This window comes from Prunus dulcis, chromosome 7 (genome assembly GCF_902201215.1).
Source record: "Prunus dulcis chromosome 7, ALMONDv2, whole genome shotgun sequence".
Taxonomy (NCBI): Eukaryota; Viridiplantae; Streptophyta; class Magnoliopsida; order Rosales; family Rosaceae; genus Prunus; species Prunus dulcis.
In genome coordinates this window covers 7,696,916-7,713,294 of record NC_047656.1, presented here as the reverse complement: position 1 = coordinate 7,713,294, position 16,379 = coordinate 7,696,916, and the positions used below count along the sequence as shown (strand labels likewise).

The window sequence follows — 16,379 nt, the reverse complement described above, 5'->3', positions numbered from 1 at the left end:
GTGTTTGTGGACTCAAATTGTGTTCCATTCCATGTGCCCATTTGAATAATTGTTTTCCAAATGATTCTACGTTTTTAAAATAATATTTGTAATGGCACTATCTCAGGAAAGCTATGTAGATTTATTGGTCATAGAAGTATTCAAGTATCATTATGTTGGTGGCATGTAGGGGCCTGGGATGGCTTTGGGCTGTGTGTGCTGAAGGAATGCAAAGTGGGCATTGGGGATGACGAGTACGACAGTTTGAATGGAGGGAACACTACAAAAGGCATCAACTAACAACTGATTGGCGTCATAGATCCCAGCACTATGACATCCCTAATATTATTCCCCAATATTATTATATTTACTCTACTATTCAAGGGGATTGTTTGATTCGTTATTTATCTTGAAATTTATAATTTATTGTTGAAAATCTTTTAACACAGTAAACATAATTAGTTTTAATACTTGACTTGGTGCGTACAATTTCTTGAATTGTTCATGTTTGTTAGCTTCCTTTCAATGATCACATAGACTTTATAAAGTGTTGTAATCTGCCACCTACGTCGTTTTGGTTAAATTTACAGGTATTTTTATCAATTAATTATAATTAAAAATAATTGTTTAAAAAAAAGGGAAAAAAAAAGAATTTACAATATTTGAATTCTAACTTTTGATGTTAAATTTTTTGGCGAGAGAGAGAAATTGCAGGATGCTAAATTTTTTTATGTTATATTTTTTATTCTAAATTTTTTGAATTTGATGGATGCAAAACTTTCATTGGAATGAGGGATATGCCTTTGCATAATTATTGCAAGCCATGAAATGCAGTGCAGGAATGCAACAAGAACAATTGGAGCATTGAAATTTGGTATTACGTGGAAGAAAGAAAGATGGGGTAGAGAGAAGAGAGAGAGATACGGAGGTTGGTTTTTTTTTTTTTTTTTTTTTTAAAATTATTTTTTATCGATAGTGAATTGACGAAAATTTCTTTAAACGTAACGGAAATTTTAGACGTAAGTGGTGAATTGCAACATTTTACGTATTCAGGTGTTTAAAAATTAAAATTAAAAGTTTATGTGATAATGATGTGCTTGCCTAAAAGTTCACGTGGCATTTATGTGTTCTTTTTTGGGTTTGAAGAGTTAGATGATTTATTAATTTCCAATTTAGTTGATTTTTGTTGTTGTAAACGAATGAGATTATATGAGATCATGAAATTACATTGTAAAGTCTAAAAAAGTGATTTGTGTTGTATTAAGCTACACATGGTGAATATTTGAATGATTCATGTCGACAAAGGTAACCTTATGGTCTCAAGGAGGTAGAGATTAGCCCTAACCCTAGCTAGATTCGATGAGAGCACATATAAGCCAACCGATATGGACAGTCAATTGTCATGGAGGGCCCTATTCGCTTTGCAAGTTAGCTCTAAATAATAATTTCTTGCATATATATCTTTTAAAGTGCGAATTTGTAATGAAATTTATTATATCTTAGCTAAGATTATGCGGTTTGAATCAAGAAATAATAGCCATCATCTCCCCATCCAATTGGGTTTACTGAACAACAATTTAGTAAAGGAAAGTGAGAAAAGCCAATCGAGGGCATGCCTTAGGGTCAATTGGCTCTTAAAACATTTCGTGTACGTTAGAATATTTACAAAGATATACAATGGGTCAATGCATCGATCCAACATAAAGCCATGTCACCACAACGAGGTACCAAACAAAACATAAATATATATTATTGTCGTATTCACGTGAGTCGAACTTAAAATATATTCCAACTAAGTGGAAAAAAGCTTTAAAAATTGAAAGTGCTAAGCTCACATGCACCACCACAAATAAGAAGAGAATGCTCGGTCCACAAATTAGGCGATGTGTTTAGTTCAGTCATCTCAACCATCTTAAATGGACCCACATGAGGTAATCTTGGCTCATAATCGGATCAAAAAATCTTGGCTCTCATAGGAAAAACTAGGGAAAGTGAAAAGATATATAAGAAAAGCATGTGATGTGAGGAAAGGGAATGTCTCCCTAGTCCCACGCACATAGCCCTAGTATACTACATACAGAAAGAGGAGTTTTTCCAAGCCAAGAGTTTCCAAAAAATATAAGTGACAGTAGAAGTTGCTCCAGAACCATCACCTTCCTACTCCCTCAGTAGGATATGGCAAAGGGAGAGAGTTCGTAAAAACCCTAGGCTGCATTCTAATTTTTCTTTATGTTTAATCTAGTGAACTTATAAAGTTCTAAGACAACACTTACTTCTGGCTGTGTATTTAAACCTATTTTTTCAAAGTGTAAATAATTCAAGGGAGACTAGCTAGCTTGTCTGTCATTTCTTTCTTTCTTTTTCTTTGCTTTCTGTAAAGATCGGTTTCTTTTTTTCTTTACTTTCATCTGCTTTTCTTGTCGGGCAAACGTCTTATAATGCTCAATGGAGAGCTTGTTACTCAGAAGCAGAACTCAAAAATTATAGATAACAAAACCAATAGCGATCGACTTGTGACATTGTCCCAATTATTGGGGTCAGTCGTGTATAATTTAGTATTTTTTTGGTAGAATGTGTGTTGTTTACTTGTGCCGGCCTATAAGAGTCGAATTTTATACTGAGCTTTTTGGTGTGTAATTAAGGACCAGGACCATACCTAATAGATAAAGTTATCCTTTGCCCCCAAAAACCACCTTTGCAAAATTAGGTATTAATAGTCCTATACGTGGTGCTTGTTAGGATAAACACAGATAAGATAATTGCAATTGCAAGTTATAAGTATGAAACATATCTATAATTGCTTGTTGGAAGTTGGAACTTTGGTTTCATATATATTCTTTAGTCCTCAATTTGTAAACGAAAAGGATAGCAAAGACGAGGCTTGTAGCTGAAGTGGTTAAGAGCATTTACCCCTTCATCGAAGATTCTAGCTTCGATTCCCCCTAAAAATCCTAGCTTTTGAGAGAGTCTTTCAGCGCCATTTCACCTCACCGAGGGGGAGGGCCCTCCCCTTCTCCCCTCTATTGAGTAACCTTTCAAGTTTCCTCTTAGAGCTCTTGGCTTCACCCATTTTGTTGGGTCTGAAGCTCTCTCCTTCTAGAGAGTTGGTGACTTGATTGAGTTTTCTTGCTCGGATCTAGGGCTTCATGCCTCCATTCAGCGGCAGTTCTGAGATTTTAAGGGTCCTATGCCAAAACAGCAAGAGTGTCACCTAAAATAAAGTCTTCAACGAAAAATTATAAAAAATAATCAAACTATAATCAAAATCTTGTGATCATCAAATTACTAATTATCAATACCAAGGAAAAAAAACAATAATATAAAAAATATAGGAAAAAAAAATCAGAAAAATTGTGAGAGAGAGAGAGAGAGAGAGAGAGAGAGAGAGAGAGAGAGAGAGAGAGAGAGAGAGTTCAGTGGTTGAAGCCTGAAGCTTGAAAAAACAATTAAGATATAGGCTGCTAGAAAAATAATTGCATACAAAGTTATATGTTGGAGGTCTCTTTATATTGAGCAAAATGAAAATTGGTATTCAATAGGAATAGAAAAATCAAGAGGAGAAGCCAAAGCAATCGATACCAAAATATAATAAACTCACATTAATAAAATGGGTCAATATGAATTCTTCAGGCATAAATATTTTCTTCTACTTTGTATTTTCAACTTGAATTCTTGAAATGGGTCATTCTTGTTATTATTATTAATTTTTTTTTTTTTGCCAATTGAAATGGTATATTCATTGGAGTTCTTTTATGACTTCTTTCCCTTATTAATTCCCTTCAGGCATAAATATTTTGCTCTGCAGGCCTTTGCCAAAAGATTGCAGCTACACGATAGTGCGTGTGCACGTATATCAGAAAGAAAAAGAAACTTTTTTTTTGGTCAATGAAAGAAAAAGAAACAGTCGGTTCAATGATACAATAATTTTACTGCTTGTCATGGTAAAGGACCCAATCTGCAAAAAGGGCTAAACCCAAAAGTAGTCATATATATTGCCATTGTATGGATATAGGCGTGGCAATTTGTCATCTGCAAGCATCTTCGTGAGATGTGAAATTATTCTTAAACCAGAAGCATGTTAGGGAAAATACATAGGACAATTTAAATTTAGGTAATAAAAATAACTGTTCTTTCAACATACATAGTTAGAGTTTCATTTTTCCTTTTAAAAAGTTCAGAAACTAGGCGTTTGAGGCCAAAACGTTATTTAAACTGTTCGAAAGCTCATGATTATGTATATAAAATGCAATGGTGATCGCATGATAATAACACAATTGTGATGTTTTTATTGTCGAAAACACAATTGTGGTATAGTTACCTTTTGTTTTCTAATGTTTGAATCGAAGAGCTTAGGGTCTCTATGCTTTAAAAACCTCTCTTTATAAATCTTGAAGTCCATTGTGGCTATACATTAGCGACGCTAATATGAAACTGTGGCGCATGCACCGAAGAAAAAAACAAACAATATTTAGAACCATTAGCAAACATTTGAAGAGTCAAAAGAAATTTAAGTTTCTGAAAAACATTTTTGGCCCCAAACAATTGGTTCTCATTTGATTGGGGCCTTAATTTGTTTGCTAATCCAAATTTGACCTATAACAAATATAGCATGTCTTTTCTCGTGCCAAGCAGGGGACAAGAATTAGCATCTGGTGTCGATAACTTTTGTATTTGAAAATAGAAAAACCATATGGGACCTATTAGTTTGCAGGCGACATGATGTAAAAACATATAGAACTTATCACTCTTTTTTTTTTCGGTCGGATTACCCTAAACCCTAAAAACATATAGAACTTATCACTCGGGCATCAAAGAAAGAAAATTCTTCATCTCTTTCCTCTAAAAAGACATTACTCTTTTTTATAAATCAAGTAAAAGCTCCGGGAACGTATATTTTTCTTGAAGGAAAATGCAATGACTAAGAACACATACCACTAGTGTATTTGCCAAAAGTTTATATTAGCACTAAAAAAAAGAAAAATGACAGTTCCAATTAGACATGCTTTGACGGTGTCAAGTTCAATATCAAATCATCAATTGCTTTTTTCTGATGGTAAAATAGAAATCTTTTTCGTTTTTTGGCCAATTACTGGCTACTCTATTAGCCCTAGATTCCAGCATCGATCCCAACCCTCTCCCCTACCCACCAGCAAAGTTAGGTAACAGCAGTTGGTAAATTTTAACCTCCCTTTACATATTATATGCACCACTTTTCAACCCAAAAAAGAAAAAGAAAACTTTATTATGGAATTATTGCTCACTTTGCTTTTTGTTGTTTATTAGTTGTACGCCTATATATATGTTTTTATCAGCTTTTTTGAGAAGTCTATCAGTTTGTAGCAGGTCCTTATCTTTCCCCCCATTTTCTATATATCAGTTGCAACGTTTGGATTAGCAGATTTTACTACTTAAAACCTCATAATCTTACTTTAGATAAAAGAGGTTTGATTATTAATAGAGAGATATATATATATATATATATATATGCATGCTCCCGACTACATAGTTGCCATTATGGAATTTTATGGTTTACCCAGAGATCAATTTGAGATGTTATGACGGATCTGTTTTCCCTTATGTGCTGAAGGAGAAAAACTGAGTTGCAACGTGGATAGTATTATTTTGCTATCCTGGTCAATAATGCTATGTCATAAGGAAGTGTTATCGTGCGTGTCATAACATTATTGATCGACAATAGCAAAATAGTGGTATTTTTCCTTTTTATGGAAGTCTTTCTCGTGCTAAAGACTAATATAGTACTAATGGAACTACAAAAGCCTCACAAATTTAGAAACAGGGAGATAGAAGGGAAAGGAAAAAAAAAATGTAAACATTTTTGTGCTAGAATGAGAGTCTTGAAATTCGGGAAAATTTTGGCATATATATGCTAGAATTTTTTTTGTTGAGACTGTTTAACATGTTATGTTATTAAACTGCGAATGAATAATAATATTAAAATGTGCTCTCCTCGATATTTCTAATCGTACAAAAAAGTATTGAACCTCAACCCTAGCCTCTTGCATTCGAGTTCAAAATATATCACTTTCAACTTTTCCATCATGAAGTATACTTTTATTGCTTTGCCAATAAAGTGAGGTCGGTTGTTATCAATATGGTGATTATGGACTGCATTTCTTTGCCTACCAAAGAGGAGAAATGAAGCAAAAAATTTCCAAATACCTATTGATTTGGTCTCGAGATTCACCTCACGAAATGTATCTAAAACCTAAAATATTAACCAAGAAATTCCACGACCATGACCAGGAGACCAACCATGCTGAAAACAAAAAACATGTTAGGCCAGCCTTAATAATATTATAAACCCTAGACAACCATATCAAGGAGCATATCTAAGTGCCTTTTTAATTGGCTAAACTGTTGGGGAAAAATTATCCAATGAGCATTTGACAAATATATGACATTACAAGACACTTTGTCCTCAAATAAGTATTCTATTAATACTATAATGGAAAAAATAATTGTTTAAAAAGAAAATTAACAAATGGTTTTTGAAACCCTACTTGACAAATAGAACCATATGGGTTGAGTGTGCAGGCACTTGGGGCAACATCAAAATGGGGAGCTACCACGTCATATCTAAATTGGTCCTCTGCATCATCATGCTGCAAAAGTAGGAGTAGGGTGGCCTCGAGTACAAAGGCATCTATGGTCCTAAATGTTAGAGAGTAGAAACCAATCTCATTATTGTTATCTTGTTCCCCCTCTCATTTACATTCCACTTTTGTCATGTCTATTTGTCTCTCAAAACTTTTTGTGAAAACCCTTCATTATTCTAATGTGCTTTTCTATTACTTAAAATATTAAAGCAATAGCCAACGGAGGTGTATTTAGTGAAAAAATGACATTAATTTGCATAACAGTGGTCTCAAGTTCGAATCCTGATAGTATTTCATAATGTATGTGAGAAAATCCCCTTCTAATTTCCTAATTTTGGTAAAATAAAAATAAAAATTCAAGCAATATGAGGAAGTTGGCCAGAAATTCCCAATATTCTACCTATATATAAGAAAAATAAATTGTTTTTCAATGAAGGAATAGACATAGCTAATGATTTCTGCAATGTAATTGTGATGGAAATGCTAATAAAGTATTGATGCTCTCCTTTTATTCCCTCTCTCTTTCGCTTTTTTTATGTGATCGATGGACTCCATTCAGTGATTGTGTCATGTAAAATATATATATATATATATTCTTAGAAAGCAAAGTCTTCCTTGGCTAATTGAGTAGGTAGTCTACATATCCCTGAGCAAGGGGCTTTCCTTCGATGTCATGTGTTGAAAAAGAGAAAGGATCTTTGTTTCAAACGTATTAAAAACTTTAAACATCACAACTTTCCAATGGAACTATATATTTGTCAATTAGCTTTTTAGAGACAGAGCAGTAATTTCTATTATTTTGAGGTTTAATAATATTATTCTTATCCTTGAAATAATATCTTCGCTAGGAATTCCGAGATTTGGGTAAATGCACAACTCCTAATAGGTCTACATTTATCCTACTATGTGCTCAACCAGTTGAAACCAAATTTGATTTTGGTCCAAATTATTGGTGTCTTTTTGTATTATTTTATTCATTATTATCAAGAGGAAGAATGATGCCAAATACCATTAGTGAGACAGTTTTTATTTTTTTATTTCAAAAAAAATCCAACATAATCATCAAGCCTGCTTTTTATGCAAGACCAACTGCACCAACTTTTGGTTCAAATCTATGTTGCTTGCACTATATATTCGATGAGATCGATTCTTTAATATTATTGTACACATGATAATCGAAGGAAAGCTTGAAGCAAATTGCAATTTTATAGGTTAGAATATTAATGATCATTAGGGAACCGTAATACCTATAGTTCGATTGTGTTTACTGAATGTCATCATCCATATTGTCATTCTGTACGGAAATACCCATAATAGATCCAAAACCAATGCGGCAACACGATATGTTTCTGGGACTATCATCATCGTTTTATAACTTGACCCAATGTTTCATTTTGTCTGTTAGTTCTAATTTGATAATGGTAATTAGTGAGAGAGGTAAAAATGAATAATAGTAGAATTTGAATCGAATTAGATGGTGGTGGTAAATTGTTACATTTGGTCACGGTAGTTTGTTGAGTTTTCTACTTCGGTTCCTGTGGTTTAAATTTTGACAATTTAACTCATGTAGTTTGATATAAATCGCAATTCATTGACACATGTACTTGTCTATCACGTGGAGGGGAATTTTGGATGAAGTTTTGGATGAATTGGACGGAAATTTGGAGGTGTCCCGAATTGCGATGGATATTAAATTATTGAGGTTAAATTGCCAGAATTGAAACTATAGGGACCAAAGTGTGAAATCCAACAAACTACATGGACCAAAAATGACTTCTCCCTAAAAAACATTATTGGGTAACAAATGGACATACCCGTAATATTCTAGGTGATATTAAATTTCTCTATTATTAAAACACCAAAAGGGTTGTAGAAAAAAATCCTAGTTGTGCTCTATCTCTGAGTTCCAAAACAAAAAACTCAATAAAGGAGGGAGGAGGAAGAAGCGTCACTGCCTTTCCCTCCCCTTGCCTCCCCTCCCATTCTCCCCTCTCCTCTCTTATTTCTTTTTCCTTTTGGGTTAGTGAATAAGTCCACTAGGGCATTTTGAATAATAAGTCCTTTGTGACAAATTCTTCTAAGCCATGTTCAGTTCGAAGTTCCCCATCACCTCTTTTGGGCTAATTCCTCAATCAAATCATTCTCCCAAAATTGCATCTCTACAACTTCTCATATTCTCTAAATTTAATTATACCTAGCATTTGAAACCAGAATGGTTTTTGCCATGTTTGTTTGATTGGCATAGTTTTTCACTATTATGCGCAGTTGGATCACTAGAAACCTTGTTTTTCCTAGATCCGTAAGAGGTTTTACATTTGCTTTAAGGCTAGATGCAATGGTGGTAGCAGTAGGGTTCATTATTGCTTAGGGTTTTGGTGATTTTGGATTTGTAGGCTAATAGTAGTAATGTGGGCTAATAGTTGTTGGTGTGTCTACTTTAGTTTGGGTTTTTTTAGTGTGTCAGTTTTGTTACCCTTTTGGTTTGGTGATTTGAATGTCTTGTTGATATCTTAGTTGTCTAGTTGAAAAGTTATCTAATTAAGTTGTTATTTGAGAAGGAAAAAAAAAAAAAAACATAAAGAGTTAGCTTTATCTAGTCTAGTTTTCTCTCCTTTTCTTTTGTTGTTGTTGGACAAAGCCTAGTTTTCTCTTGCTTTGGATAAGATGCTATGTGATCATAGAGTAGTACACGACTATAATACATGTGCTTGTAAGTTGCAAGTTGCAACTATAACTTTTTTGTTCACCCAAAAAACCTATAACTTTTCGTACTAATATGTGAAATAGAAAGTCAAAGGTGTCAGGGAATTTTGGTTTCTTCTGTTTAGGTATCATCTCTAGTGCACAATAGGGAACGACTTGTTTTGCCGTTCTGTTCGAAAATTTGGAACAACCAAAAGCAAGCATTTAGCTTTCTTACGTGTGCTTCTACATTAAGGTTTGTCTAGGGGAGTGTTTTTCTTTTTCTGCTTCAAGACTCTCCAAATTCATCAACCTTGGAGAGAGATAGACAATTGGTTAGACTTTGGGGACCGATGATTCGTGCAAACAAAACTCTAATGCTCCATGAATTTGAAGTTGAGGAGGACTAGGGCAAAAAGGAAAAGAAAAAAGAAAATCCAGATCTTAAGCAAAAAGATTTAGGAGCATGCATGCCCTAGCTATCAAAGATCCTAGCTAGGGTTTATTGGATGACAATATAGTCTTCAATTTCCACACAAGAAAGATTTATTATATATTGTTATGTCATTGTCTTGCCACATCAGTTGCATTAGCAACTGATCCATGTGATGCCTGCCTAGCAATAGACTTGTTTGGGGCAGATCCAATGAGCCAATATTGAGGTAACCAGGACATGAAAGTTACAGCCATTATCATATATATATATATGTAGACCACTCTTTTCTCAGAAGTTCTGAGAGACAAAGTAAGCAAATATTCTATCATTCACCTACCATTTTAGCATGCTTGATACACACAAAAGTGTTGCCATAATTAAGTACTGTTTCAAGTGCAATGGCATCGATCAGTTTTTGTCATTCCCTTTGAAAATGATACTTCGCCAAGTCACAATCAAAATTATCGCCTTCTTTCTCTAGGGTACCCATTGGTTCTCATTGATGAGCTAGCTAGCTTTGGAGATGAGCTAGCTTTCATTGTCAATCAGATTCATGCACAAGATGAGCAACTCTAGTAGATAGAATGACTAGCAAGCTGAGCTGAGTTGGCGTATACATCACCACGCATAACATAAAAAAGATGACAATGGTACATTATGTTATAATGACCAAAAAGTTTTCAAAATGATCTGGAATTCTGAAACTTCGAGCTGTGAAAATTTTGAAACCGAGAGAAAACACTTTAAGTGACTTCTTTTTCTTAGCGTGTTTTACATATACAACGGTTCCCCCTTGACATTAACAATTGTCGTACCGCTTAACATCAAACCAGCACAAGTTACTTTTATCAATGTATTTGGAACCCTACCATCATGGTTATAGAACACCCGTTTTAAAAACCACGACAGTTTTTAGATTTTCCGTCGTGTATTCAATGTCGTGCTTTTACATTATTGTAATAAAGGAAAGGTCTCCCCTCCCAATTTAATCCGCTTCATTCTTCTCGAAGAGATGACACTAACTATACTTTTATAAGTGGAAACATGAAAAGACTTGTCCAAAAGTAGAACACAACTAAAATTGTTGATATGGGCATCTGATCAGCTAATTCATTCTTCCAATCAAATCAGGTCGGAAAGTTTTCACCACCCACTTTCTTTTCCATTGGAGAAGATTTGCCACTACCATGAAAGGTAAGAAACCAAGGGATATATATATATTTGGTCTATCTAAAAGGATCTAAGAAAGTAGAAGAAATTACACATGGCGAAAGCCCATGTCTTAATTAACTTGGACCCTTCTCTCGATGGGTTTGCCACGTGAAAACAGGGTTTGCAAATTGCAGCCATGGTGGTATTATTCTCTATTTATCACCTTATCACAAGGAATTTAAAAAACAACGGTTTGTTAGATGTCTTGAATGCTCATCTATGGTGTGTGGGGAAGTTTTTCCAGTGTTTTGAAACAAAAAATTAATTGCTTCGGAGCTTTTAATACTTCATATCCTTATTTCACAACTAATGATGGATCCACGATTTCAAATTAGGGTGGGCTCAATTTACTTCAGGGTATGTGAAGTGATAGCCGTTACGAGAATTCTATGGTGAAGGCCTTATCTAAGACCCTTAGATAAGGTCCTATCTCTTAACCGTTAAATTAAACTAAACAATTTAATTCAACAACTAATAGTTAAATTGAACAATTAAGAAATTATAAGACCCTCACTATAGATTGACTCATATAAGTTACAGCAAACCCACAATTAGAAGGATCCAAATCTCCCAAAACTTATAGTCACTCGATTGTCATTAGCTCGTTGGGAGGCCTGCGATCTATGGTAACCTGGGTATTACGAAGAATGTCTCTTACCTAGCTGTTGCCCTGTTTTGATTCTATGGCTCAAGTGAAAGCCCCTTCTCTTTTTCATTCAGCTGACAAGATTCCAGATGAAAGCAAAGTAGCATATCTCTCTTTTTGTAGCTAGAAGCCGCAGAAGCAGTTGTTCCTCGATTTTGGTAGAGATGGAGTCTCAAATACCAAAGAGTCTTCTCTAATGTCCACCACATTCTTTCCAGCTGACTGACTTCAGAGGTCCCGATTGATTTTGAGAGGTAAGTTCACTTGCTAGATTGATTTTATTGGGTTTGGTTGATTTTTTTGTGAGGGTGGGAAATTCGTCATTTGTGGCATCAATAATGCGTCGTTTTTGGAATCAATAATGTGTCATTTCCTTATGAATATTCAATATACTTAGTTCATTGTTGTTGTTCGGGGTGGAAAATCATGAAATGTAGGTAAAAGAACCTAAACTTAGGCTTAATGACATTAGGAGTAAGCATTTGGAGAGGATATTGGGTGAAGTTCTGTAATTGGTGGTTTGAATTACATTTGTGTTCTTAGTTGAACATATTGGTTCTAATGTTATTTTGAACAGATTATTTGACAAGAGATGACGTAACTTATGAAATTTTGCTGCGTTTTGTGTAATTGGAAGTTAGGCTATTCGTATTTTGTGTCAATTTGGGCAATGTTTTGTGTAAGTGGAATGCATTGATATGTTGTGATGCAGTAATGACTGATTAATGAATGAATAATTGCTATGCAGTACTATAGAAGTGGATCAATAATATAGTTAGATAAAATGTCTGGGGGCTCAGACAATGATGAATGTGCAACAGCTAATGGGAGGGTTTATATTCCTGAAGTAAGAAATGAGGAAACACCAGCAGTTGGGATGATGTTTGACTCGCTTGACCTCGTTTACAATTTCTATAATAGATATGCATTCTTAGCTGGCTTTGGTATTCGACTTCATTCCAGCTTTTGGGGGAAAAATAAGAAAGAGATTTTGAGGAAAGAATTTGTATGTTGCAAACAAGGTGCATACAGGAGGGATGAAACTCGGGAGAGAAAAAGACAACGAGGAATAAGTAGATGCAATTGCAAAGCTAAGATTGTGGTTGTGAAGACAAATGGGAGCAAGAAGTATACCATATCTCTTTTTGCAGAGGGACACAATCATAAGATGACACCCTCAGAAAGAATGCATTTATTGAGATCACACCGTCATATTTCAGATTCTACAAAAGTACTCACAAAAAAGTTGGGTTCAGTTAATATTCCCATTCATCAGAAGGTAAGTATTTTTGAGGTGCAATCCGGAGGAATGGATAAAATTGGTTTTATCAAAAAAGATATCTACAATCTTGAATGTAGTGTGAATGGGAAGTTGAGGAACCACGATGTTGAACTAGTGACCGAGTATTTTATGGCTGAACATAAAAAAAAAATGAGGCTTTTTATTTCAAGATTGAGGGAGATGGCCATGACAGGTTTAGTCGATGTTTTTGGGCAGATGCAACTTCTAGACGGGCGTATGGGTTTTATGGAGATGTTGTTGTATTCGATACCACATTCACCACGAATCGATACGACTTGACATTTGCACCAATGTTGGGAGTTAATAACCATGGTCAGACAATTGTTTTAGCATGCGCATTTTTGAGCAAGGAAACGACTGAGTCGTTTGTTTGGATGTTTGAGGAGTTTAAGAAAGCCATGCCAGGTGGGGAACCTAAAGCGATCATTACAGATCAAGATGCGGCAATGGCCATAGCGATTTCAATAGCCTTCCCGACTACATTTCATCGACTTTGCATATGGCACATCACATCAAAGTTCTCTGTTAAGTTACCACGTGACGCTTATAATGAGTATTGGCGTGAATTTTAGAAAGCCATATGGGATACTGACAATAAGGATGAGTTTGATGCAAAATGGAATATTGTGGTTACAAAGGCTGGTTTGACTGACCATCCATGGCTAAGTTCAATGTTTGATTTAAGGGAATCTTGGGTTCCAGCCTACGTACGACAATTTTTTGCCGCTGGAATGTCAAGCAGCCAAAGAGCGGAAGGTTCTCATGGTTTTTTCAAGCAATACATATCAAGGAGAAATTCGTTGATGGATTTCATAATGCGATTTGAGAGGGCACTTTCTCATCAACGTGAAAAAGAGTTAGTTGCTGATCACGTAGATGCATTTGAAGTGGCTCAATGTCTTCTACCGATGCCAATGAACAAACAAATGGCTACCTTGTACACAAGGACAATGTTTCAAAAGTTTGAGCAAGAACTAATAGAAAGTACAGCATGTTTCCTAGAGCTCAAAACAGAGGATGCTTGTAAAGTTGTCTTTAACGTGAGCGAAAGGAAAAATTGGGAAACAAGAGTGGCAGAAGTCATATATGTCAAAGATTCTGACCACGCATCGTGTAGCTGCAAAAGATTTGAATTTGTTGGAATTATTTGCAAGCACATCCTAGCATTGTTCAGAAGGGACCAGATTGAATATATGCCCGAAAAATATATTTTGAAGAGGTGGAAGAAAACTGCGAAATGTGGATTGGTGTCAGATGCAAATGGCAAAGAAATTAAAGACTGTGCAGATCTTGGCCTTCTAATAAAGCGGAGTACAATGTCTCGACTTGCTTCAGATGTGGTTGAGGATGCATTAATGAGTGAAGAAGGATGTGAGGTACTGTCAGAGACTCTAAAAAGTTTGCAGGTGAAGTTGAAGTTGTTGAAGGATGGACCAAGTAATAACGAAGTTGGAGGGTCCAGCTCTCAAACACAATATATGAAAGACCCTAAGAGAGTGAGGTGCAAAGGAAGGTCGAAAGGAGTAACGGGAGCAAAGGAAAAGGCAATGAAGCGAGAGATTAGACACTGTCGGGAGTGTGGACACATTGGTCATGATAGAAGACAATGCCCAGCCTTGAACACACCGTAAGATGCTAACACTATTTGTAATAGCATCTAAAATTTGAATAGGAAAAATTTTGATGTGCTTGTGTTTGATGTTTATGCAGGACATCACCGTCGAACAACGACGAATCAACTCCAATACATCGTAGTGACCCATTATTCGACGATTTTGACAAGATGCACGGACCAAGTGAATGATTTATATTTGTATTAGACGAAATGTGGTTGTTATGAAGATTAATGATCAGGTGAAGTTTTATAGATTCAGTTTTTGAATATTATTGTGTTTTTGTTCATGTCCTCCGATGAGCTCTTACTATGTCCACTGGTAATTGAAATGAAAATTTGCTTGGTTTCATTCTTCCATGAAATTTGGAGACATGTTAATTTTACGTCTTCTCCCTATTTATAAATTTTCAAAGACATTTGATAAAGTATGAAATTTTGAGTTATGTGAAGAAGCAATGACTTTTACCATGTAAAATGGCCAGTTTAGGGTGAATTATGCTTTAACAGAGATTCATTTTTCAAATCTTGAGGCTAATGCAGCATTCCAGCAGTTAGTTTGTTGTTTCCATTACCAGTAATCATTTCCAGCAGTAGCCACTTTTTCCAACTGGTTAATAGGGGCACGATTTTGTACACTTTTGTAACTGAAGGATACTTTAAGCACTTTGTTGGAACAGAGCAAATAGAAAGCAGCGTGTAAAAAAGAAACATAACATTGCAGCCAATTACATTTCGATACTGAATGACAAATATTAAAGGGTACACTAACTTACATAAATACTCATAATTCCACACATAAAAGAACATTTGATTGCAAAACATATTATGTGCTCCCTCTTAGCAATACCACGATCTCCCCAACCAACTGAACAACGGTAGCCACAATCACTCGGTCGTCCTCGTCAGCTTCTTCTTAGCAGGTCTCACATGCTTATGGCCACTCATATCCCTAGTGATATAGACCAAATAAATCTTCAGCAATATTTGGAATTTTATTATATATATATACCATAAACCATTCACTAAACAATGTATAGCACATGTTATGTTACTTATGACTCACGTGTCAGTTTTTTTTGAACACATTAGTACGCCAGCTCTTTAATGTAAATGGACATGATAAGGAGCATTTACTGATTCCTGGCTTGCTGTGATATTGACTGCTTATTGAATAATATGTCCATATTTTCAAAATAGAATGTTAGACATTATAACACATGATGACTTGCAATACATAGTCCCAATAATTATATATGAAGCAAATGAAACGGATATTTGTGTTATTTTAAATTAGATAATGACATTAAGGGAGTATATGTGCAATACCACGGTCACCCTCAACCAACTGAACAGCGGTAGCCGCAATCACTTAGTCGTATCGGTCGGCTTCTTCCGAGCAGCTTTGACGTGCTTATGCTCATTCATGTCACCCCCATCGTCTAGTATCTCTCTCACAGCATCAGGGGACACATAGTTCCAATCATAACTTGTATGAGTAGTTGCCGCAAATGCTCGGAATTTTTCGAATCCTTCGTTGAATGCCAACTCCAGTTCACTATGGTGCTCTTCGCATCGCATATGGTTCATCAAACAACCTTTCATTTCATCATTCATTACTGTATCCAACTCCTCAGCTTTCAGCTTCCTTTTATGACTCAGCTTCAAATACTTGTTCTTTTGGGAGAACGCTTTGTTCACTCTAATGTTAAGATCAGCCAAAATTGCCTCGTCTTCAACACATTTCTCGTGCCATGAATTGATCAGTCTGGAATTATAATCCAGCTTGGCATTGACTGCATGTATTGCCTCTAATGGATCATCGGAGTCCCCCTCACTCCCAAATGATGTTGAAAAAGGAAGGGGTCGGCGAGTAGAATGTGGAAATAGAA

At 35.4% G+C, this 16,379-nt stretch overlaps 2 protein-coding genes across 2 annotated transcripts in view; both read left to right on the top strand.

The window, feature by feature from the left end:
- The first annotated feature begins 14,187 nt into the window (after positions 1 to 14,187).
- Positions 14,188 to 14,679, top strand: LOC117635298. The gene is made up of 2 exons (XM_034369639.1): positions 14,188 to 14,502; positions 14,586 to 14,679. Exons 1-2 carry the CDS (start codon positions 14,192 to 14,194, stop codon positions 14,677 to 14,679), a joined length of 405 nt encoding a protein of 134 aa, XP_034225530.1. The 5' UTR covers positions 14,188 to 14,191.
- A 1,622-nt stretch (positions 14,680 to 16,301) lies between these two features.
- LOC117635297 (myb family transcription factor PHL5-like) overlaps positions 16,302 to 16,379 on the top strand; it is a 2,291-nt gene continuing 2,213 nt past the window's right edge. The window contains exon 1 of the mRNA XM_034369638.1: positions 16,302 to 16,352. Within this exon, the coding sequence (XP_034225529.1) occupies positions 16,302 to 16,352 (51 nt within the window). The remainder of the gene's footprint in view (positions 16,353 to 16,379) is intronic.

Excerpts from the sequence above, each read along its gene's own strand:
- LOC117635298 (XM_034369639.1), top strand. The coding sequence starts at position 14,192 with ATGTCTCGACTTGCTTCAGATGTGGTTGAGGATGCATTAATGAGTGAA. Across the intron at positions 14,503-14,585 it reads TGCCCAGCCTTGAACACACC|GACATCACCGTCGAACAACG; the intron begins GTAAGATGCTAA and ends ATGTTTATGCAG.